The sequence below is a fragment of the Canis lupus genome, chromosome 21 (assembly GCF_011100685.1).
Source record: "Canis lupus familiaris isolate Mischka breed German Shepherd chromosome 21, alternate assembly UU_Cfam_GSD_1.0, whole genome shotgun sequence".
Lineage (NCBI taxonomy): Eukaryota > Metazoa > Chordata > Mammalia > Carnivora > Canidae > Canis > Canis lupus.
In genome coordinates this window covers 25338927-25365011 of record NC_049242.1, presented here as the reverse complement: position 1 = coordinate 25365011, position 26085 = coordinate 25338927, and the positions used below count along the sequence as shown (strand labels likewise).

The following is a 26085-nucleotide window of genomic DNA, read 5'->3' as shown; positions in this document are numbered from 1 at the left end:
CTCCCTATGAGTACACACAGGCAGAATGCACTAAGTTTAGTACTTTATAAATATTATCACATTTACTCCTCCAAATGACTCCAGTAAAAGTATTCATATTAGTCCCATTTTAAGATGAGAAAATACAAGGAGCCTGAATGGCTCAGTTGGTTGAATGTTTGACTTTTGATTTTGGCTTGAGTTGTGATCTTGGGGTCATGAGATCGAGTCTTACATCTGGATCTACGTTCAGTGCAGGGTCTGCTTGGAATTCTTTCTCTCCCTCTGTACCTCCCCCCAGCTTGTGCACGCACATGCTTTCTCTCAAATAAATAACATCTTAAAAAAAAAAAAAAAAGATGAGGAAATAGACTTACAGAGGCTAAATAATTTATCCAAAGTCATGCAGTGAGAAAGGGATGTATCACTTACCATGTAACCCACTATAGTACATATCCAAGTTTTGTGACAAATCTCATGTAGAGATACTTTTTATCTTAAAATAGTAAACTTTTTAAAAATTGACACATAATTCACGTATCACAAAATTCACCCTTTTAAAGTGTAAGATTCAGTGGTTTTAGTATATTTATAAGGTTGTACAACCATTATCACTATCTAGTTCCAGAACATTTTCATCACTTGAAAAAAAAAAAAAACATACCAGTTAGCAGTCACTCCCCATTTCCTTCATTCCTAGTCCCTGAAAACCACTAATCTACTTCCTACCTCTATGAATTTTCTGCATTTCATATCAATGGAATCATATAACATGTGGCTTTATATGTCCCAAGTCTTTCACTTAACATAATGTATTCAGGGTTCGTCTATGTTGTATCATGTATTAACTCTTCATTCCTTTTTGTGGCTGAATAAGATTTCATTGTATAGATATATGAAAATAGGAAGCTTTTATCTTGTAGAAAAATATTCCTTTCTCTTTAATTTTTAATAGTCCTTATCATAAACAAACCTCTTATTTAAATAATAATACCATGAGGGGTGCCTGGTTGGCTCAGTCAGTAGAGCATGTGGCTCTTGATCTCGGGGGCATGAGTTTGGGCCCCACACTGGGCAAAGAGATAACTTAAAAAAAAGGGGGCGGGGATCCCTGGGTGGCTCAGCAGTTTAGTGCCTGCCTTAGACCCAGGGCATGATCCTGGAGTCCCAGGGTCCAGTCCCACATCGGGATCCCTGCATGGGGCCTGCTTCTCCCTCTGCCTGTCTCTGCCTCTCTCTCTCTGTGTGTGTTTCATGAATAAATAAATAAAATCTTTAATAAAATAATAATAACACGACAACTTTACACTCCTACAGAAAACTACTAAACATCTCAATAATGCCACGTTTGCAGGTGTGGAGAGCTAAGAAAGTGTTCCGTGGCTTCAATTAGATATTAAGAACCAAAAACTGTGGCATGGTCTGAAAAATGCAACTATGTTTAATGGGAAAATGAGATGGATTATTTGTTTTGTTTAAATCAATTTTATTGAAATTCAATTAATTAATATATACTGTATTACTAGCTTCAGGGATGGATTTTTTTTTTTTTTTTTTTTAGGGATGGATTATTTAAAAGAGTCAGGTGTAAAGTATCTATAACCAAAATGTTCATCCAAAACAATAGATTTTGCCCTCAGAAAAACTAATCAATGAAGGGGATGCCCAAGAGCCTCTAATAATTTGAGTGTTTTGAGAGGAAACTAAAAAGACTAGGTCAGGGCTTTTCCTGGGGATTGCAAATCACGTGGCTAGGATCTCAGTATATTCACGCAAGGTGAACACCATGGGTACATGAGAATATATGGGCACATGCATGCACAGACTTACACGAAGCCACTCATTCCTTATTTCCCTATCCTTTGAAGAGTAAGATGTCTCTCTTAGCACTGGGTAACTAAACATCTTATTAAAATTACTTAATTCATTTTCATTTACAAAGGCTATTAATTAAATTGCTTTTTGCATGTGTGACAATGTCAAGGGAGATCTTGTGATAGTTCATAGCTTTAAAAGGATTTCTCAAAAAATGCATCAGAAAACTCAGGGTGACTCTTCTTGTTTTTTCTTTCCCTTTTTATAAGTTTCTTTCCTTTTTTTTTTTTTTTTTTTGGTATAACAGATATTTAATGGAATGTGGTTCCAGTTGGAGACTTTTAATTAGTGTATAAAGCAAATAACACTGGGTGTTATTCTGTATGTTGGTAAATTGAACACCAATAAAAATTATTTTATTTTAAAAAAAGCAAATAAAATGATAATGCTTTATTTATTTTTATTTATTTATTTATGATAGACATAGAGAGAGAGAGGCAGAGACACAGGCAGAGGAGAGGGAGAAGCAGGCTCCATGCCGGGAGCCCGATGTGGGACTCGATCCCGGGACTCCAGGATCGCGCCCTGGGCCAAAGACAGGCGCAAAACTGCTGAGCCACCCAGGGATCCCCAAATGATAACGCTTTAAAATAAAATTATTCTGTATTAAAATGAGAAATAAATTATATGGCAGCAATTATTAAAATGATGATTTGTATTAAAATGTCTCATTTTTATTTTTATTTATTTATTTTTCTTTTTTTTAAATAATAAATTTATTTTTTATTGGTGTTCAATTTAACAACATACAGAATAACACCCATTGCTCATCCCGTCAAGTGTCCCCCTCAGTGCCCGTCACCCATTCACCCCCACCCCCCGCCCTCCTCCCCTTCCACCACCTCTAGTTCGTTTCCCAGAGTTAGGAGTCTTTATCTTCTGGCTCCCTTTCTGATATTTCCTACCCATTTCTTCTCCCTTCCCTTCTATTCCCTTTCACTATTATTTATATTCCCCAAATGAATGAGACCATATAATGTTTGTCCTTCTCCGATTGACTTATTTCACTCAGCACAATACCCTCCAGTTCCATCCACGTTGAAGCAGATGGTGGGTATTTGTCATTTCTAATGGCTGAGTAATATTCCATTGTATACATAAACCACATCTTCTTTATCCATTCATCTTTCGATGGACACCGAGGCTCCTTCCACAATTTGGCTATTGTGGACATATAAACTGCTGCTATAAACATCAGGGCGCAGGTGTCCCGGCATTTCATTGATCTGCATCTTTGGGGTAAATCCCCAGCAGTGCAATTGCTGGGTCGTAGGGCAGATCTATTTTTAACTCTTTGAGGAACCTCCACACAGTTTTCCAGAGTGGCTGCACCAGTTCACATTCCCACCAACAGTGTAAGAGGGTTCCCTTTTCTCCGCATCCTCTCCAACATTTGTGGTTTCCTGCCTTGTTAATTTTTCCCCATTCTCACTGGTGTGAGGTGGTATCTCATCGTGGTTTTGATTTGTATTTCCCTGATGGCAAGTGATGCAGAGCATTTTCTCATGTGTGTGTTGGCCATGTCTATGTCTTCCTCTGTGAGATTTCTGTTTGTATCTTTTGCCCATTTCATGATTGGATTGTTTCTTTACTGTTGAGTTTAATAAGTTCTTTATAGATCTTGGAAACTAGCCCTTTATCTGATACGTCATTTGCAAGTATCTTCTCCCATTCTGTAGGTTGTCTTTTAGTTTTGTTGACTGTATCCTTTGCTGTGCAAAAGCTTCTTATCTTGATGAAGTCCCAATAGTTCATTTTTGCTTTGTTTCTTTTGCCTTCGTGGATGTATCTTGCAAGAAGTTACTGTGGCTGAGTTCAAAAAGGGTGCTGCCTGTGTTCTCCTCTAGGATTTTGATGGAATCTTGTCTCACATTTAGATCTTTCATCCATTTTGAGTTTCTCTTTGTGTATGGTGAAAGAGAGTGGTCTAGTTTCATTCTTCTGCATGTGGATGTCCAATTTCCCCCGCACCATTTATTGAAGAGACTTTCTTCCAGTGGATAGTCTTTCCTCCTTTATCGAATATTAGTTGACCATAAAGTTGAGGGTCCACTCCTGGATTCTCTATTCTGTTCCATTGATCTGTGTGTCCGTTTTTGTGCCAGTACCACACTTCTAAGATACTATTCATCATATAATATTAGATCCACAGCCTATGTACAAAGAAGAGATCTCGTGTTCCATTCTTCCCTAGCATTCAGCAAATTCATAACCAAATGTTTTCCATTACCCAAATGAGCTATCTTAAGTCAGCGTAATTTGGGCTTTTGTCAAAGGAAAGTGCTCTATACATGGCAAAATACAGGCATAACTTATTTTATTGCACTTTGTTTTATTGTCCTTTGCAGATACTGCATTTTTTACAAATTGATGATCAAGACTTGTGGAAGAAGTAACTGCAGATGTGGTGGAAAGAGCATGAGAACTAGAATTAGAAGTGGGCTGAAGATATGGCTGAATTGCTGCAATCTCATAATAAAACCTGAATGGATGGAAAATTGCTTCTTACAGATGAACAAAGAAAGTAGTTTCCTGAGATGGAATCTATTCCTGGTAAAGACTGTAGAAATGACAACAAAGGATTTAGAATATGTAAACTTAATTAATAAAAGAGGCAGGGTTTGAGAGGACCAACTCCAACTGTGAAAGAAGTTTTACTGTGGGTAAAATGCTATCAAACAGCATCAAATGTGACAGAGAAGTCATCTGTGAAAGGAAGAGTCAATGGATGCAACACACTTCATTGTTGTCTTATTTTAAGAAATTGCCACAACCATCCAACCTTTAGAAACCTGATCAGTCAGCAGCCATCAACATAAAGGCAAGACCCTCTCTCATCAACAAGATTATGACCTACTACTGAAAGATCAGATAATAGTTAGCATTTTTTAGCAATGAAGTATTTCTAAATTGAGGTATGTATATCATTTTTTTTAGACACAGCTACTGCACACTTGATAGACTACAGTACAGTGTAAACGTAACTTTTATTTACCCTGAGAAACCAAAAAATTCATTTGACTCATTTTACTGCAATATTTCCTTTATTGTGGTGGTCTGGAACCAAACCCACAATATTTTTGAGGTATGCTTGCACCAAAAATATTTATTAAATAAAAGTCATCAAACTTAATTTGCAAAGAAAAAGATTACCTAGGATTTATTTTCCAACTTTTAAAATAAATTTCTTCTGTAGGAATCCAGTTTTCTGGGGTGGACTAAGTTATGTACTTAAAAAGAAGCTTAATAATGCCTATATGTTAAGAAAGGACTTGGTGTGGTATAAGCCCAGCTCTTTCCCAAGAGTTATAAGCACTGAGCACTGATAAACACAGAAATAAATGTACACGTTTACATTAAGGCTAAGGGATCATATGAAATGGTAACAAACTTGGATATTAGAATTCTAGTGAAGAAATTGAAAAGTATGATCCCTGAGTATGACACAGATCCTAAGACAGATATATTTGCCAATAACTTAAAGATAGGAATAAAAGTAAAACTAACTTGATCTATGTGTCTGTTTTTGTGCCAGTACCACACTGTATTGATCACAGCTTTGTAATAGAGCTTGAAGTCTGGCACTGTGATGCCCCAGCTTTGGTTTTCTTTTTCTTTTTTTTTAAAGATTTTTAAATTTATTTATTCATGAGAGACATACAGAGAGAGGGAGAGACATAGGCAGAGGGAGAAGCAGGCTCCCCATGCAGAGCCCAATGAGAGACTCAATCCCGGGACTGCGGGATCACACCCTGAGCCAAAGGCAGATGCTCAGCCACTGAGCCACCCAGGTATCCCATGGTTTTCTTTTTCAACACTCCTCTGGCTACTTAGGGTCTTTTCTGGTTCCATACACATTTTAGGATTATTTGTTCCAGCTCTGTGAAAAATGTTGATGGTATTTTGATAGGGATTACATTGAATGTGTAGATTGCTCTGGGTAGCATAGGTATTTTAATAATATTTAATCTTCTAATCCACGAGCATGGAATGTTTTTCCATTTCTTTTTGTCTTCCTCAGTTTCTTTCATGAGTGTTCTGTAGTTTTTATTTTTATTTTTTTAAACAAATTAGATTTATTTATTTTTAAAGATTTTATTTATTTATTCATGAGGTACACAGAGAGAGGGAGAGAGAGGCAGAGACACAGGCAGAGGGAGAAGCAGGCTCCATTCAGGGAGCCTGACGTGGGACTCGATCCCGGGACTTCAGGATCACGTCCTGGGCCGAAGGCAGGCGCTAAACTGCTGAGCCACCCAGGGATCCCCAGTTTTTATTTTTTAAAAGATTTTATTTATTTATTCGTGACAGACACAGAAAGAGAGGCAGAGACATAGAGGAATAGGCAGGCTCCTCAATCCTATGTGGGATTTGGTCCTGGTATCGGGATCACGCCCCAAGCCAAAGGTAGGACGCTCAACCACTGAGCGTCCAGTGGGTCCCTGTTCTGTAGTTTTTAGAGTACAGATCCTTTACCGCTTTGGTTAGGTTTATTCCTAAGTATCTTATGGTTTTAGGTGCAATTGTAAATAGGATAGACTCCTTAATTTCTCTTTCTTCAGTCTCATTGTTATGTATACAAATGCAACTGATTTCTGTGTATTGATTTTATATCCTGCCACATTGATGAATTCCTGTACCAGTTCTAGCAATTTTGGGGTAGAGTCTTTTGGGTTTTCCATGTAAAGTATTATGTCATCTTTGAAGAGTGAGGATTTGTCTTCTTCTTTGCCAATCTGAATGCCTTTCATTTCTTTTTGTTGTCTGACTGTCAAAGCTTGGACTTCTAGTACTATGTTGAAAAACAGTGGTGATAGTGGGCATCCCTGTTGTATTCCTGAATGTAGGGGAAAAGCTTTCAATGTTTCCCCATTGAGAATGATATTCACTGTGGGCTTTTCATAGATGGCTTTTATGATCTTGAGGTATGTTCCCTTTATCCCCTACCCTGTGGAAAGTTTTAATCAAGATAGGATGCTGTGCTTTGTCAAATGCTTTTTCTACATCAATTGAGAGGATCTTGTCCTTTCTTTTATTAATGTGATCTATCATGTTGATTGATTTGCAAATGCTGAATCACTCTTGCAGCCCAGGAATAAATCCCACATGGTCATGGTGATTAATCCTTTTAATGTACTGCTGGATCCTACTGGCTAGTATTTTGGTGAGAAATTTGGCATCTATGTTCATCAGGGATATTGGTCTGTAATTCTCCCTTTTGATGGGGTTTTTGTCTAGTTTTGAACTATTGGAACTTTATCAAGATAAAAAACTTCTGCACAGCAAAGGAAACAATCAACAAAACTAAAAGGCAACCTACAAATGGGAGAAGACATTTACAAGTGACATATGAGATAAAGGGCTAGTATCCAGGACCTATAAATAACTTCTCAAACTCAACACCCAAAAAACAAATAATCCAGTCCAGAAATAGGCAAAAGACATGAATAGACATTTCTCCAAAGAAGACATACAAATGGCAAAGAGACACATGAATAAATGCTCAGCGGCACTCAGTATTAGGGAAATACAAATCAAAATCACAATGAGATACTACCTTGCACCAGTCAGAATGGCTAAAATTAACAAGACAGGAAACAATAAATGTTGGCAAGGATGCAGAGGATACACTGTTGGTAGGAACACAAGCTGGTGCAGCCACTCTGGAAAACAGTATGGAGGTTCCTCAAGAAGTTAGAAATAGAGCTACTCTACAACCCAGCAATTGCACTACTAGGTCATTAGCCAAAGACACAAAGGTCTTGGTCTCACAAAGGTAGTGATCTCAAAGGTTACCGCACCCCAATGTTCAGAGCAGCAATGTCCACAACAGCCAAACTGTAGAGCCCAGGTGTCCATCAACAGATAAATGGATAAAGAAGATATATATACACACACAATGGAATATTATTCAGCCATCAGAATGAATACTTACCATTTACATCAATGTGGATGGAACTTGAGGGTATTATGCTAATCAAAATAAGTCAATCAGAGAAAGACAATTATCATATGTTTCACTCATATGTGGAATATAAGAAACAGCTCAGAGGATCACAGGGTAAGGGAGGAAAAGCTGACTGGGAATTCATTAGGGAGAAAATCCATGAGAGACTCAACTATAGGAAACAAACTGAGGGTTGCTGGTGGAAAGGTGGGTGGGTGGATGGGGTAATTGGTGATGGGCATTAAGGAGGGCACGTGATGTGATGAGCACTGGGTATTACATGAAACTGATAAATTACTAAACACTAAATATGGAACTAATGATGTACTACATGCTAACTAGATTAAAAAAAAAAAAAGTAAACGTAAGTTGAGCCAATACATTACAGCCTGACAGATTAGTAGGTTCTCTGACCCAGTAGTCATACCCTGTAAATTCATCCTAATAACTTCAAAGAAAAAAAGTTAAATTTTTATTGTAGACTTAGTGATAATGTCCAAAAACAGAGTTATGATTTCTTTGAAGATTTTTATTCATTTGAGAGAGAGAGAGAGAGAGCACGAGTGAGGGGGACAGGCAGAAGGAGAGTGAGAAGCAGACTGCCTGCTGAGCCAGGAGCTCGATGTGGGGCTTGATCCTAGGACCCCAGAGATCATGACCTGAGCCCAATGCAGACCATCTGAGCCACCTACGTGCCCCCAGAGGTATGAGTTTTAAAAGTGGAATAAATTAAAAATTCATTCAGAAATAAAAAATAATAGGGGCACCTGGGTGACTCAGTCAGTTAAATGTCCAACTCTTGATCTCAGCTCAGGTCTTGATCTCAGGGTTGTGAGTTTAAGCCCCACATTGGGCTCCATGCTGGACATGAAGCCTACTTAGAAAAAAATAAATAAACATAAAGGTTCATAAACATGAAAAATTAATTAGGAAATGGGAAAGAATGATGAATATAGGATATCACAAAAAGTGATCAATGTATTAATAACAACTATTACAAAAACTAAGAAGGTAAAAGGAGTAAAGGAATTAGGTAGTCTATCAAGGCAAAGGGTGTATGTATTTTTCTGTGAACCTTTTCAAATATTAAACTTCAAGTGTTTTTAAAAGATTACATAGGGTTTGGAATTAGGAAGTAGTGTGTTCGGGGCACCCCGGGTGGCTCAGCAGTTTGGCGCCGCCTTCAGCCCGGGGTGTGATCCTGGAGACCCAGGATCGAGTCCCATGTTGGGCTCCCTGCATGGAGCCTGCTTCTCCTCTGCCTGTGTCTCTGCCTCTCTCTGTGTGCGTCTCTCATGAATAAATAAATAAAATCTTAAAAAAAAAAAGAAAAGGAAGTAGTATTTTCCAGTTCCTGCTCTGTTATTTACTACTAAGTCTCTGTAACATTTTTTAGCCCTGGTTTTATCATATGTAAAATAATAATAGTTATATTATAATATAAACTATATTACAATAATATAACTTACATACCTGATAAGTAAATATGAAAATCAAATGAGACTATAATCGATACAGTAGCAGTTTATAAACTCTGAAGTGCTATCCAATGTAAATCCCAACTATTTCAAAGGAATTGTATACACATGAGAAAAATATGGACTAAAGTGTTTCTAAATAATTTTAAGAATGATGGATGTTAGCTGGACTTATTGTGATCATTTTTGCAATATATGCAAAAATCAAATCATCACATTATATACCTGAAATTAATATTATGTCAATTTACCTCAACTTTTTAAAAATAACAAATGCTTGAGATTATTGTAGCTCATGATTTAGAAAAAGCTATGATGATATAACTCTCATTCTAATCTACACAATGGTGAGATGCTTTATAATTGTAATATGCTTGGATTTATCCCCAAGTATTAGAAAATTGTCAAAATAGAAAAAGTTTTTAAAAGAACATGAGCATTAAAATGTTAACAGAGGGAAAATTTTAAGTCAAACTTGGTTGTGATAATGATGGAACAAGTTGTTTCAGACTACCTTCATCTAGGTTGGAAACTGAAACTTAGACAAAATAGATTTTTAAAAGCTGCCAGCACTAGAGGTGCCTGGGTGGCTCAGTTGGTTAGGCGTCTACACCTTTGGCTTGGGGTGTCATCCTGGGGTTCTGGGATCCTGGGATTCTGTTGTTCTCTCTCTCTCAAATAAATGGATAAAATCTTAAAAAAATAAAAATAAATAAAAGCTGCCTGCAGTAAAGAAGAGTTAATACACACTGGACTTATGAGACTGTGATATCTGGAAGAAGGGAAGCACAGCTAGGTAAGCTCTATACTTAAGGTGACTTTCTTCCTTAGGTCATTTGTTGAATCAGGGTACAAAGAAACAGGCATTATTTTTTATTTTTTATTTTTTAAGATGTTACTTATTTATTCATGAGAGACATAGTGAAAGAGAAGCAGAGACATAGGGAGAGAGAGAAGCAGGCTCCATACAGGGAGCCCAATGTGGGACTCAATCCTGGGACTCCAGGATCACGCCCTGAGTCAAAGGCGTCTCAACCACTGAGCCATCCAGGCGTCCCTAGAAACAGGCATTCTTACTAGACTGGGCAAACAGTGGTTGAAGTTTAAGAATGCTGAAAGAGTAGAAACCTGAGAGGCTAAGATCTAGAAAGAAGGGTGCTACAGAGAAGCAAGACCAAAGATCTCTATGCAATTTCCCTCTGAGTCATCAGCTGACTTCTAAATGGCATGTATGGGTGAAACTCAAAGAAATCTAGTAAAAAACAGTAGCTGAAAGGCTAATGAGCTGAGCAGTTACCAGAGGATCATAGCAGCTACAAGATGTTGAAAGAAGAACTGGAGTCAAGTCTTATCAAAGTAGAAGAATTTCGGTAGGCCCCTACCATGTTCAGTTAAAATCCTAGAAATAGGGACAAAGGTGAAATATGCCAGTCTTAAGAAAGACTAAAACCAGACCCTAACAGAATCAAGGGGATTTGACAGTATTCTATTTGCCTGCCAGAAAACTTTAACTCTTTGGAATGTCCAACATTGTGAAGCATACTAAAACAGTTGACGCTAATAACCAAAAACCAAGAGAAACAGTAAACGACAGAGGGCTTTAGCGATTTAGACAGTGGAATCATGAAACAGAGATTAGGAGCAACATATTTAAGAAGGTAAAAGAAAAACATGGAGATCTACATCAGAAACACTGAATCTATTTTTAAAAAATCAATTAAAAATTTTAGAACTCCTTAATTTCTCTTTCTTCAGTCTCATTGTTAGTGTATAGAAATGCCATTAATTTCTGGGCATTGATTTTTTTCCTGCCACACTACCAAATTGCTGTATGAATTCTAGCAATCTTGGGGTGGAGGCTTTTGGGTTTTCTATGTAGAAAAACATGTCTATCATGTCATCTACGAAGAGGGAGAGTTTGACTTCTTCTTTGCCAATCTGAATGCCTTTAATGTCTTTTTGTTGTCTGATTGCTGAGGCTAGGACTTCCAGTACTATGTTGAATAGCAGTGGTGAGAGTGGACATCCCCGTCTGGTTCCTGATCTTAGGGGAAAGGCTCCCAGTGCTTCCCCATTGAGAATGATATTTGCTGTGGGCTTTTCGTAGATGGCTTTTAAGATGTTGAGGAATATTCCCTCTATCCCTACACTCTGAAGAGTTTTGATCAGGAATGGATGTTGTATTTTGTCAAATGCTTTCTCTGCATCTAATGAGAGGATCATATGGTTCTTGGTTTTTCTCTTGCTGATATGATGAATCACATTGATTGTTTTACGGGTGTTGAACCAGCCTTGTGTCCCGGGGATAAATCCTACTTGGTCATGGTGAATAATTTTCTTAATGTACTGTTGGATCCTATTGGCCAGTATCTTGTTGAGAATTTTTGCATCCATGTTCATCAGGGATATTGGTCTGTAATTCCTCTTTTTGGTGGGGTCTTTGTCTGGTTTTGGAATTAAGGTGATGCTGGCCTCATAGAACGAATTTGGAAGTACTCCATCTCTTTCTATCTTTCCAAACAGCTTTAGGAGAATAGGTATGGTTTCTTCTTTAAACGTTTGATAAAATTCCCCTGGGAAGCCATCTGGCCCTGGACTTTTGTGTCTTGGGAGGTTTTTGATGACTGCTTCAATTTCCTCCCTGGTTATTGGCCTGTTCAGGTTTTCTATTTCTTCCTGTTCCAGTTTTGGTAGTTTGTGGCTTTCCAGGAATGCATCCATTTCTTCTAGATTGCCTCATTTATTGGCGTATAGCTGCTCATAATATGTTTTTAAAATCGTTTGTATTTCCTTGGTGTTGGTAGTGATCTCTCCTTTCTCATTCATGATTTTATTAATTTGAGTCTTCTTTCCCTTCTTTTTAATAAGGCTGGCTAATGGTTTATCTATCTTATTAATTCTTTCAAAGAACCAACTCCTGGTTTTGTTGATCTGTTCCACAGTTCTTCTGGTCTCGATTTCGTTGAGTTCTGCTCGAATCTTTATTAACTCTCTTCTTCTGCTGGGTGTAGGATCTATTTGCTGTTTTTTCTCTAGCTCCTTTAGCTTTTGTATTTGAGTTCTTTCCAGTTTTTGAATGGATGCTTATATTGCGATGTATTTCCCCCTTAGGACTGCTTTTGCTGCATCCCAAAGATTTTGTACGGTTGTATCTTCATTCTCATTAGTTTCCATGAATCTTTTTAATTCTTCCTTAATTTCCTGGTTGACCCTTTCATCTTTTAGCAGGATGGTCCTTAACCTCCACGTGTTTGAGGTCTTCCAAACTTCCCCCAAAGATTCAGATGCAATGAAACGCCAGGACACCTGCACCCCGATGTTTGTATCAGCAATGTCCACAATAGCCAAACTGTGGAAGGAGCCTCGGTGTTCATTGAAAGATGAATGGATAAAGAAGATGTGGTTTATGTATACAATGGAATATTACTCAGCCATTAGAAACGACAAATACCCACCATTTGCTTCGACGTGGATGGAACTGGAGGGTATTATTCTGAGTGAAGTAAGTCAATCAGAGAAGGACAAACATTGTATGTTCTCATTCATTTGGGGAATATAAATAATAGTGAAAGGGAATAGAAGGGAAGGGAGAAGAAATGGGTAGGAAATATCAGAAAGGGAGCCAGAAGATAAAGACTCCTAACTCTGGGAAACGAACTAGGGGTGGTGGAAGGGGAGGAGGGCGGGGGGTGGGGGTGAATGGGTGACAGGCACTGAGGGGGGCACTTGACGGGATGAGCACTGGGTGTTATTCTGTACGTTGTTAAATTGAACACCAATAAAAAATAAATTATAAATAAAATAAAATAAAATAAAATAACAAAAAAATTTTAGAACTGAAAAATACATTAAGATTCCAAAAGATGTTTTAAAAGCAAATTAGAAATAGCAAAACAGAGTATTAATGAACTGCAAGATTTTGGTAGAAAATATTCAGACTAAAGTACAGAAAGAAGAGAAGAAACAACCAAAGTGTTGATCAATGCATGAACCTATAAAAAATGTAGCATATAACATAATGGAATATTATTTGACCTTAAAAAAGAATGAAATCCTACCATATACAACAACATAGATGAACCTGCAGGACATTATGCTAAGTGAAATAAGCCAGTCACAAAGGGACAAATACTGCATGACTCCACTTACATGAAGTATCAAACTCATGGAAGCAAACAGAACTGTGGTCAGCAGGGGCTGGAGGAAGAGCAAAGAGAGAACTGCTAGCCAACCAAAATTTCAGTTATACAGAATGAGTAAGTTCAAGATTAGCTGTATGACATTGTGCCTATAGACAACAGTACTCTATTGTACTGCTTTTATCACACTATGGCTTAAAAAAAGAAGAAGAAATGAGAAATACAAGATTAATTCAAAAGCAGGCAAAAAAATGAGGGAAAGGTTAAAGAAGCAAAGGAAAAAGAATAGATAGTCTATTTATTCTATATGGAGTCAATCTGTTGTAAAGCTTGGGAGGTACAATCGGAGAAACTGTAGTTGTTACTTGTTATTTTTGCTTGCTCTGTCTCTATTTCCCTTGTTTTCCTTTGGAAACCCATCTCAATTTTCTTACCCCATTTTAGCACATATAGTTTGCATGAGGATTGTAATCCCTGACTTGGGGGAAGGCCTGTGACCCAAAAACAGGCCGATCAGTACCAATTTGGGTAATTTTGTTAGAGCTTTTAGGAAAATGGAAAATGTAAGATTGCTTGCTGTAAGATTTGTAAATCTTGCATTTAGGGGGCCACCATATAGAAAGCTGCTGAAGAACAGAGCATTTGCTAAAGAATGAAGCAGACCTAATAGATGGGAAGAAAGGCTGAATTCTAATACCTTTATGTGAGCACCTGGAATTTTCAGTTATACAAGCTAATATACGTACTTAATGTCTAACAACTGCTTAGATGGTACATAAGCACCATTTTTAACAGCTATCATATAAAACAAATTAATTCACAGATATGAGGACTGTCAAATCTCACCAAATAACCTTTGCCCAGGAATGCTGGTTAAATTCAGGGCAGAGACTATTCTACCAATGGAAGAGAAAAGCACAGTGATAAACTTTTTCAAAATATTCTTATATTAAGAAAAGTAGAATTTTCCAATAATTCAGTTAGATTTAGTGAATGCACTGGCTATCTGAAACGTAGTATTTCCTCCCAGTTAGGAAGTTATGCTAGTATTAATTCTCTGCCTCTATCTCCTACCCTGTCTCTGCACACATGGATATTTACATACCTAGGTATACAACATATTTTTCTCCAATTCAAAAGCATTGTTTGGTTCATAGTCATATAGTTTATCCACCATGTTTGTTTTTAAAGAAATAATTTTCAGCAAAGATAAACAAAGGCATTCTTATAAAAATATGTTAAAACCAAGTGATATTACATGAGTGCTTGAAAGGGATGAGAATTTTATACACACATATACATTTAACATACTGATTTTATGCTACTAAAATAATCTTTGACAAATAAACAAATTTGTATAGATTTTATATTTTGTTTGTAAAACAATTCTGAAAATACAAATGACAATCAGAATCAAAACACTGGATCCTGTATTACTATTTCCATAAATGGTTACTTCAATATTTTCTAAAATATTAATGCTTCCATAAGAAAAATTTAATTATTTAGTAGGCATCATGATAATCTGTTTTTGTCACTCTATTTCCAAAAAAGGACACAATTCAATCAATATTTTCAATAGCAAGCTTTTCATAAAAATTGCATTTAATAAATAGTGATTTTTTCCTATGAATTTTTAAATTCTGTATAATCAAAGAAATAGATCTACTTAAAAACTTTACTTCCTTATAACCTATATAATTAAACTTAACACTATTTCTGGTAATAAGTTTTTTATATTTGGTCAAAATGTGTCAACTTCTTTTAAATTATTATGCAAAATGGCTCAAATTAAAACTAAGATGAATTTTTTCAAGACTTAGTAGGATTAATAACATTGTAACTACTTTAACATACACCAAACTATACCAATATTGTGGAACTAAGTCAATCTATTTACTTGAGTTAATGTGAAAAGTGATATTCATAAGTGTGCACTGAGCTTCCAAAATGTCTAAATTCAAATTACACTTTTGTCAGTTAATAAAATACAGTAGTTAGAAAGAATATGATGAAAAAAATAATCCTAGTAACATGTTGAAATCAGAAATTCCATGTTGAAATCAGAAATATTTGTGACCATATAGAAAAGCTCACGTGTTAAAATGCAATTTAACATAATCTTGCAGATTACAAATGGAGCACCGAGATATTAATATGCATATAAGAAAAGAATAGAAACAATACCCTTTTTAGTTGCTGTTCTTTTATGCTTCTCACTGTCCTTGCAGGCTCAGAAATGAAGTTTTTATAGTTTTCACATATATTGATCCGAGACTGGGCTACCTGCATTGTTCCCTCAAGAAAAGATTTCCAAACAGGATACATGCTCCTAAATTCAAAGAGGGACAGAAAAGTATTAGGCAGGGAAAAGAAAAAAAAAGTTGGCTAACCTTATGCTCACTGGCTAGCACTGTGAAGCAGAATGAATATTTTCTTTATAGTTGAAAGTGTATTTATACTGCTTTATAGGTATTAATATTTTAACATATATAGGTAGAACATATACTTTATTCCTCTGTAGCTCTGCAATGGGCTGTCTTGATTCATCAACTATTTTTGATACTGAAATAAAGTGATACAAGGTTACAATTCCAGGCAAAGCTAATACTATAAAAATTAGTGAATAATTCAGACTATACAGACTTTTCGCTGTCTCAGGGTCATCACTGTGTATATCAAGTTTCATTATTTCATTAAATATTTTCCTGGGGCACCTGGGTGGCACAATCAGTTAAGTGTCCAACTCTTGGTTTGGGCTCTCAGGTGGTAATCTCAGGGTTGTGAGATCAAGCCCTGTGTTAGGCTCTGCACTCAGCATGGTGTCTGCTTCAAATTCTTTTCCCCCCTGCTACTCTCCCATTCTCTCTTCCCAAGATAAATAAATCTATCTTTTAAAAACTTTTCTAAAAGATATTTTCCTAATTTTAGAGATGGGTAACTGAGGCTCAGAGAGATTTAGAGAATCCCTCTAGATCACACGAGTGTGGCAGAACTAAGATGAAGGCTGGGTACCTCTAAAGTACATTATCTTTCAACTACATCATATTACTTTCTTACATAAACTGATATGGCTGGAAAAAAATAATGAACAACTGCTTATGTGCTTGAGAAGTCCATTTCTCTAACAAAAGAAGTCTCTGGTATCATTGTTCTACATCTGTTTTCTATGTTGTAATAATGCTTAGCCAGCATCACATTGTCACTTGGAATCATTCCAAGCAAGTTCCAACACCTTTGCTTGATAAATGTGCTCAGCAATCTCTTCTTAGTGTCAAAGAATTCATCCTTTGCTTTTTGTAGTCAATGTCCCTTTCAAAGCTTCTTTTCTATTTTGCTAAACACCTTAGTCAGTTCTAGTATGCACCTATACAGATTAAACATATTTTATAACTTATCATAACAATGGATGGTATTTTGTGTGTGTGTGTCTCTGGCTTTTTTTTTTTTTAAAGATTATTTATTTATTCATGAGAGACACAGAGAGAGAGAGGCAGAAACACAGGCAGAGGGGGAAGCAGGCTCCATGCAGGAAGCCTGATGCAGGACTTAATCCCAGTACTCCAGGATCATGCCCTGAGCCAAAGGCAGATGCTCAACCGCTGAGCCACCCAGGTGTCCCTGGTATTTTATTTTTAAAAATGAAATACTTGTACTGATAGATTATAACATTCATCTCTCGAGATTTTCTTCTTATGCCACGTGGATTTTCTATTATAGACTGCTACTATAGTAGGTACCTTGGGTTACATAAATGCAAGCAGTGGGTCAGTGGATGAAATGGATGATAAAGTAAAAACAAGAGAAAGAAAAATTGCCTGGGTCCCCATCCTACTTAAAACTAAAAAAAACTTGTGACTGTATTTTTCAACCAAGGAAACTATTAACTTATATAATCAATTAGTTTTTGTAATGAATGAATGAATCACTTTAGATGGAAATATTCATTTATTTAAGCAGAAGAGTATCACACTCCCTTTGGTAAAAGATTCAGTGTGTTGTGCCAGCAAAAACTGTCAGCATAAAAGCAAAATGAATATGAGATAATGAAAAAAAGAAAATGAGATAATGGATGTTAACTAAACCTATAATGGTAACCATTTCATAATATATGTAAATCAAACCATCACACTGTACACTTTAAAGTTATAGAATGATGCATGTCCATTATTTTTCAGTAAAACTGGAAAAAAAAGAACAGCAAAATTAGTATCTTCCATGGCCTTATTGCATGACAACTGATATAAACTAGGATATAAACTCACCACAGGCCTCCTAAGCAGTTCAAATAATTGATTTTCTCAGAAAATGCAGAGAAAAAACTTCAGTACGATGCTTCGTAACTATTAATTTACATTTAAAATACATTTTAAAATCATAATAAAAATGAGAAAGAACCACTATGTTGTGATAGGAAGGAAGGAGGGTTAAGGTGGATGGAAAGAATGAAGGAAGGATCCCTTCACCCAGGTTCTCCCCTTAACTAGCACCCACTTTTATCTCTGCCTCGCTGACTGCTGTTCATCCTTCAAATCTCAGCTTAATTGTAACCTCCTTAGAGAAAACTTTCATGATCACCACCAACCCAACTCACAGACTCAATTAAGTCCCTCTCTGTTACTCGTTCACATGGCTCCAGCATTTTAACTTCAATTATAAATATTTTTATGTAATGGTTAATGTGTATCCCTCTCACTATTGTGAAAATTTCCTGAAGGTAAGGGTACATGTTTTTCTCACTACCATATTTCTAGGGCCTAAACACATGGCCTAACATTCAGAAAAGTTACAGTAAGTATTTGTTACATGAAAAAAATGAATGGATACATACATTATGAGGATTGTACAATAAAAAGAAAAATTCTTTCCTTGTACAGTTTAAAAAGAGATCTTTAGAGATTGGCAGATCTACAGTAGGCAAGCATATCTCTAATAATGACACACCACGAAAAAAAACAGAATTCAGTTACCAGTTAATCAGAAAACTCGGGTTCAAGTTCTAGTTCAGCCAATATAATCAATCATATGTAGGATACTTCACTCTACTTTCATTTCCTCAACTGGCAAATGGAGAAAATAACAAAAATACCAGCACTACATACCTCATATGGCTATTTTGGCAGTAAATGCAAATGATATGAAAGCCTTTGGCACAGATTGTTTAAATGAATAAATAGTAACAGAAGCAGAATTATAATAGAAATGTAAGTGTTTGACATAATAGTGATAGCTGCAATGGTAGTATTTTTCATTCTGAGGAAAAATAATGGGTATAGAATGATTTTTAATTTAAAAAAATTTTTCACTAGGCTTCTATACATAATTTTGATGCATATGGTATTCTGCTATGTTGCTCAGGTCAGAAAATGAGGCTCAAAATTATGAAAGAAAGGAAGTAAATTCTTTTAAAAATCCATCACATACTAAACACTATGCCATGTATTTTTAAATTTACGTTATCATTTAATCCTCATGTCAATTTTGTAAAATAGGCCTTATCTCCATTTTTCAAAGGACAAAAAAGTAAGGCTTGGAGAGGTTGTAGAATTTTTCCAAGGCTATTCACCAGGAAATAGTACTTCTATGGTCATAATTTAGACTTTGCCATTACCAATAACTACCCCTCTGCTGTAATCCCAAATTAATCATCTAAGCCCTGACCTTCTGTTTCTACTTATTCCTTTTAGGATTCTGACTCCAATAAGTATTCAAACTCTACTAGAACCTACAATCCATTCTTTTTTTTTTAATCTCTTATTTTTTTAATTTTTAAAATTTTTTTATTGGAGTTCAATTTGCCAATATATAGCATAACACCCAGTGCTCATCCCATCAAGTGCCCTCCTCAATGCCCGTTACCCAGTCACCCCTACCCCCCGCCCACCTCCCTTTCCACCACCCCTTGTTCGCTTCTCAGAGTTAGGAGTCTCTCATGATCTGTCACCCTTTCTGATATTTCCCATTCATTTTTCCTCCTTTCCCCTTTATTCCCTTTCACTAATTTTCATCCTACTCTCCTTCCCACTGTCTCTTAGCATCTCTCATAATTTCCCTTCTCAGCTCCTTATCCAACCTAAATTTCATGGTCTACCACTATAATCACTCCCTTTATATACCCTTATGATCCTGGCCCCTCTGTCTTTTCATTGTTCTAATCTACAAATTTCAATTTTGGTTAAATCCAAAATTCTGTTTATACTGTACCTATCTCTGTGTATACCATACCTATCTCTGTGCAGCAGAGATTACATTACTGGAGAAAACCATAATCATGCTGCCTTGGTCTCAGGTTAAATTGATGTCTAAAAAACTCTAGTAACCCCTAAGTGCTACCCAGCAATTCTACTTATACTCCCCTAAATCCTCTTATTCTCTCCATCTTCTACGTAATTATTTCCCACCTTTTCCTCTCATTTCAAACTTCTAATATGACTACACTTTCAGCTGATAATGAAGCTACCAGAAGACAATGCCCATATGGTCCCACACATCTACCAATCTCCCCGCTTCTCCACCCATGCACTCTATCATCTCTTTACTTGGATGAACTACCTGTGCTCTGAAGGCCAACCTTTCACATTTATACTACACTCTATAATTCACTCAAGAATAGCAATCCAGGGCAGCCCGGGTGGCTCAGCGGTTTAGCGCCACCTTCAGCCCAGGGTGTAATCCTGGAGACCCAGGATCGAGTCCCATATTGAGTGCACTGCATGGAGCCTGCTTCTCCCTCTGCCTGTGTCTCTGCCTCTCTCTCTCTGTGTCTCTCATGAATAAATAAAATCTTTTTTTAAAAAAGAATAGCAATCCGGTAATTGTGCTTTCTCAACATCAACTTTTCCCTCTCCACTGGATGGATCTCTAAATATGCTATAACATCTCCCACCTGCGAAAACAAAAAAAAACTCCTCCAATTCTCTCCAGCTACCACACTAGTGCCTGTTCCTTGAACAGCAAAACTCCTTGAAAGAACTGTCTGAAATTATTGTAAAATTCTTCTGTTCCTGGTCTTTTTTTTTTAAGATTTTATTTTTTATGTATTCATGAGAGACACAGAGAGGCAGAGACACAGGCAGAGAGATAAGCATGCTCCATGCAGGGAGCCTGATGTGGGACTCAATCCCAGGACTCCAGGATCATGCCCTGGGCTGAAGGCAGGCGCTAAGCCACTGAGCCACCCGGGCGTCCCATGCTCCTGGTCTTTTAAAAAATTATTATTATTATTTTTGAGGGGGGGGAGAGAACATGCATTAGTGAGGGTGAGGAAGCTGGGATTGGGGGAGGGTCAGAAGATGGAGAGAATAAGAGGATAGGGAGAGAGAGGGAGAGGGGAGGGGAGAGAGGGAGAGAAGGTGGGGGGGAGAGAGAGAGAGTGAAAGTGAGAGAGAGAGAGAGACAGAGAGACAGAGAGACAGAGAGAAACTTAAGCAGGTTCCATGCCCAGTACCAAGCCCATGCAGAGCTTGATCTCAGGACCCTGAGATCAGGATCTGAAATCAAGAGTTGGACATTTAACCAACTGAGCCATCCAGATGCTCCATTCCTGATCTCTTTTGATTAATTTAAATAAGCCCTTAAGCCTCCACCATTCTTCAGAAATTGCTTGTCAAGGTCATCAAATATCTCCTTATGGATAACTCAGTAGTCAATTCAAGCTTTGGTCCTGTCATTCAATTTATCAGCAGAACTGATCTAGTTTATCCTTCTTGAAATGCTTTCCTCCCTCAGCTTCCAAGACATCACTCTCTCTTAGTCTACTCCTTTCTCACTAGCCACTCTTTAATAATGTCCTTTGTTGATTCCTCTTCATCTCACTGCCCTGTAAATGCTGGAGTGCCCCCAAAGTTAGTCCCCAGGCTTCTCTTTTCTAACTACACTCACTCTTTAGATATACTCATTGAGGCGCATGGCTTTAAATACTGCCAATATACTATTCCTGAATTTCTATTTCCAGCCTAGACATCTTTCCTAACCTACAACCGCCTATTAACATATCCAACTTGGACATTTAGTAGGCATCTTAAAACTATAGTGTCCAAAACCAAATTCTTGATATCCCTAAAATTTGTTAATTCTTTCCATCTCACTGATAGCCATTCAAACCCTCTAGTTGCTCAAACCAGAAACCCTAGAGTCATCATTGATTTTCCTTTTTCTTTTTTTTTTTTATTTTTTATTTTTTGATTTTCCTTTTTCTTTCACATCCTTCATTTGATCTACCCCAAAATCCTGTTCAGTAGACTTTAAAAATATAATGGAATCTGATTATTGTCTGTCTCCTCCACTGCTACTATCCCAATTTGGGCAATATTATCTTGTGCTTGGATTATGGTAACAGCATCTCTTGCTTTTGCTCGTTTCCCCAAAGTCTATTCTCTACACAATACAGCCACTGCAGTGCCACCACTTCCCACTATGCTATATTCTCCTTACTATGCTTACTGTCCTTATCACCAGTATATAATGTTTAAGAATTTATATGTTTGTCTTGTCTTCTCTCATTAGAATGTAGGCTCCATGCAGCAGAAGCTTTGTTTTGTTCACTCTTGTATCCGCAGCACCTGGTACGGCAGGCACTCCATACGTATTTAGTGGAGGAAAGAGGAGGGAATTACATGGCCTAGATGTGAACCCAGATTTGTCAGGCTCTCAAACCTCTGCTCTGCTGCTGATAGAAGATTGCTCTTGGTCTCAGTAATAATCTTAACAAAAAAGAGGTGTCTCTTCCCTCTAATAAAGGTACTGAGCTTTGTATATCCTAAGTCCTTTGTGTTCATCTAACATGATTTTTTGCCTCAGTATCTCCTGCACTAATGTTTTCTTACCTTTTTCTGTTAAAATGACTCAGCTTTTAAATTAAAATGATACTTTATAACTTCGCACTCTAACTGAAAAACAAATGATACTTGACATAATAGTTAAGTTATAAATAGTAAAATTTTTAAAAAATGTTTATCCATATACCACCTAAAATCATGCTGGCATATCTCCCATACAGATATCACAATGGAAAACAGAGAAAACTTTATCAGGAAGAATCATAATTAAGAAACAAATCAATTTATTTTGATTGTGGTGGTGGTCACACAAATCTACATATGTGATAAACTGCACAGAATTTAATATGTACACACACAAATGAGTGCATGTAAAACTGGTGTATTCTGAATTAGATTGGTGGATTTTATTAATATAAGTTTCCTGGTTGTAATATTGTATTATAGCTATGTAAGATATTACCACTGGGAGAACTAGGTGAAGAGTATAAGATAGCTCTTGGTATTACTTTTTACAACTGCACATGAATCCACAACTATTTCTAAATAAAAAGTAAAAAAAAAAAAATTAAAAAACCATACATCTTCCCTAGACCTAAAAATATAACACTGTACATCAAGAAAACTCTAGAAACATGATACATAAGCTCATAATTTAAGATTAATTTATACAGTAAGTAATAAGGAGAAAATATAGTTTTTAAGAAGTGTTCATATAGTGCTGCTCTCACTAATAAGAAGGGACAATATCCTAACTGCAGGTAACAGAGGTAAAGACAGGGAGGATGACTGATTTCAGTCCAGTCAAGGTATGGTAAGAACTGCAATACAACTGCAGCTTGAGGTACCCATAGGTGAGGGAACTAAGGATTAAGGAAAGGAGAAATGGCCAAAGATGAGGAGAGAAAGGTAATCTGGTGCCAGGTTTCTTCATGGCTTTTAAAAAATATCTTGGGGGGGGGGGGCAGGGGGCACCTGGATGGCACAGTTAGTTAAGTGTCCAACTCTTAATTTCAGCTCAGGTCATGATCTCAGGGTCGTGAGACTGAGATCAAGCATAGTGTGGAGCCTGCTTAAGATTCTCTCTCTCCTTTGCCCTCTGCCCCTCCCTCCCTACTCATGTTTTCTCTCAAATAAATAAATATTAATTAATTTAAAATTTTCATCCCACTGGCAAGAAGAAATACAGGTAATATTCAAGCAGGGGAGTTATACTAGGCCTATTTTACAAAGGGAGTTGGTGGTACTGTACCTAACTGAAATAATGAAAGGAAGAGATCACAGGCAGAGAAGCAGCTGCTTAAGATTCCTAAGACAGGACGAGATCTAGGAAGAAGTCAAATTTGGAGGTAGTTGACTTTTTGATTCCTAAGCTGACGAGTTAATAAGAAACATACAATCATTACTAGTTTATAGACAATATATAAAGACAGAAAAAAGACATTTAAGATTACTTTAAAAAGTCACTAGAGAGCTAAGGGAACTTTGAGAAATGCTTATATAGAAAGGACTTGCTATAGTTTGAATGTCTGTCCCCACAAAATTTGCATGTGGAAATCCTAACCCCCAAAGATGATGATATTAGGAGGTGAGGCTTTTGGGAGGTGATTAGGCCATAAGGTAGATTAGTGCCCTTTTGAAAGAGACCCGCACAGAGCTCCCAAACCTCTTCCACCATGTAATGACACAATATAAGTTGAAAATCCTACAACTCAGAAGAGAGACTTCCCCAGAAACCAGGCTGGTCTCAGCCCCCTGACCACCAGAAAGATGAGAAATAAATTTTTACTTAAAAGCCATCCAGTCAGGGATCCCTGAGTGGCGCAGCAGGTTTAGCGCCTGCCTTTGGCCCAGGGCACGATCCTAGAGACCTGGGATCGAATCCCACATTGGGCTCCTGGTGCATGGAGCCTGCTTCTCCCTCTGCCTGTGTCTCTGCCTCTCTCTCTCTTTGTGTGTGACTATCATAAATAAATACAAATTAAAAAAAAAAAAAAAGCCATCCAGTCTGTGGTATTTTGTTTTAACAGCCAGAACAGACTAAGAGCTGAAAACTTGTCCTAAAAGACTAAAGAAAAAGATCCAAGAGAAAGTAGTGTCACCGTTTAGTGTCACCGTTTAGTTTTAAGGCAAATGGGGGTGGTTTAATGCCATTAAATAGTGTATGTTTCATCAGACTAACAAATATTTTAGAAGACTAATCACATGTTCTTTCAGTAAAAAATGAAAATTCTAATCAACTAGAACAAATGTAAAATACATTGATACACAGTTTATGAAGTATAATTTACAATGTCAGAATTTATTTTTTTTTTCAATGTCAGAATTTAAATGTATAAACCCTTGACCTCGCATTTCCCCCCTTTAAGAATTTACACTAAAAAAAAAAATTTACCCTGTAGATATACTTTCCTAGTCCACAAAGATGTAACTATATGCAAACATGAGTTATCCACTAAAGCATTATTTGCAATAGTAAGAAACTCAATAATTACCAACAAAAAATGGGTAACAAAACTATAGTCCACCCATACTATAATACTAACACAAACATTTAAAAGAATGGAGTACCTGAATGTACTGGCATGAAAGATCTAAAACACTTTTAAGTGTGGGTAGGGTAGAGTGGAGTGGTGGAGGGAGTTACAGAAGTATATGTATAGATTAATTCCAATTCTGTTAAGAAGAACAAAACTGTTTGTGCTTATGTATGTGTCCCAGAGGAAAGAAATGGAAGGGTCATGTGCTTTTAACAGTACTTACTCTAAGGGAACAGCAATGTGAACGAGAGAGGCTTGGGAAAGAAGATGAGGCAGCACTTTATACTCTGTTGCACATGCATTACTTTGATAAGAATTTTTAAAGTACAAATATAAATACAAAAAAAGTTAAAAGAGAAATTTAAAACAACTAGAACCAAAATAAACTCCTAATAAACAAACAAAAAATTGGCAATTGCCATTCTCACCCTCGATCTTGATCTTTCGATTATCTTTTTCACAAAGCCACTATTACCCTCTTAGCTACCTAAATTTATAAACCTAGGGGTTGAGGGGACAGGGGACTCAGCAATCAAAAAAAATGAAATTTTACCATTTGCAATGATGTGAGTAGAACTACAAAGTATTATGCTAAACAAAATAAGTCAATTAGAGAAAGACAATTATATGATTACACTCATATGTGGAATTTAAGAAACAAAAGAGAGGATCACAGGGGAAGGGAGGGAAAAATAAAGTAAGATGAAATCAGAGAAGGAACAAACCATAAGAAACTCTTAACTATGGGAAACAAACTGAAGGTTGCTGGGGGGAGCAGGGTTGGGAGGGATGAGGTAACAGAGTGATAGGCATTAAGGAGGGCAAGGATGTAATGAGCACTGGGTGTTACATGCAACTGATGAATAACTTCACTCTACATCTGAAACTAATAATACATTATATGTTAATTAATTAAATTTAAATAAAATTAAAAACAACAAAAGCCAAACCTTGGGGTCTTTCTATAGTCTTTCCTCTCCCTCTCTCTAACTTCATTCTTCATTCACTAAATATTTACCAAGTGCTTTCTATGTTACAAGAGCTATTTTAGATACTGAGAAAACTAATTTCTAGTTTGACAGTTATAGAAACTGTTTATAGTTCATCTCAGAACAAATATGATAGACACAAAAAACAAAACTCTGCCAAATCAATTTTAAGTCCTCTAGTTTCCATCTCCTAAAGATCTACTGAAATCGTCCCTACAACCAATTTCTACTGCTAATTTTCATTGTTCAAATAAGAGACGAAGAGTAATTAAATTCCTGCAATTTTATCCTTTCCAAATTCTTCTTCACATATCTTTAATCCACCTTCATACTATTAAAAGTCAAGCTAACATGTATTTCC

At 36.7% G+C, this 26085-nt stretch overlaps 1 protein-coding gene across 4 annotated transcripts in view; it reads right to left on the bottom strand.

Moving 5' to 3' along the window:
• The window catches only part of FCHSD2 (FCH and double SH3 domains 2), a 327826-nt gene that overhangs the window by 151347 nt on the left and 150394 nt on the right, over window positions 1–26085 (bottom strand). For all 4 annotated transcript variants that reach the window (XM_038568738.1, XM_038568737.1, XM_038568740.1 and 1 more), the window contains exon 5: window positions 15606–15750. In XM_038568738.1, coding sequence (XP_038424666.1) covers window positions 15606–15750 — 145 coding nt within the window. The remainder of the gene's footprint in view (window positions 1–15605; window positions 15751–26085) is intronic.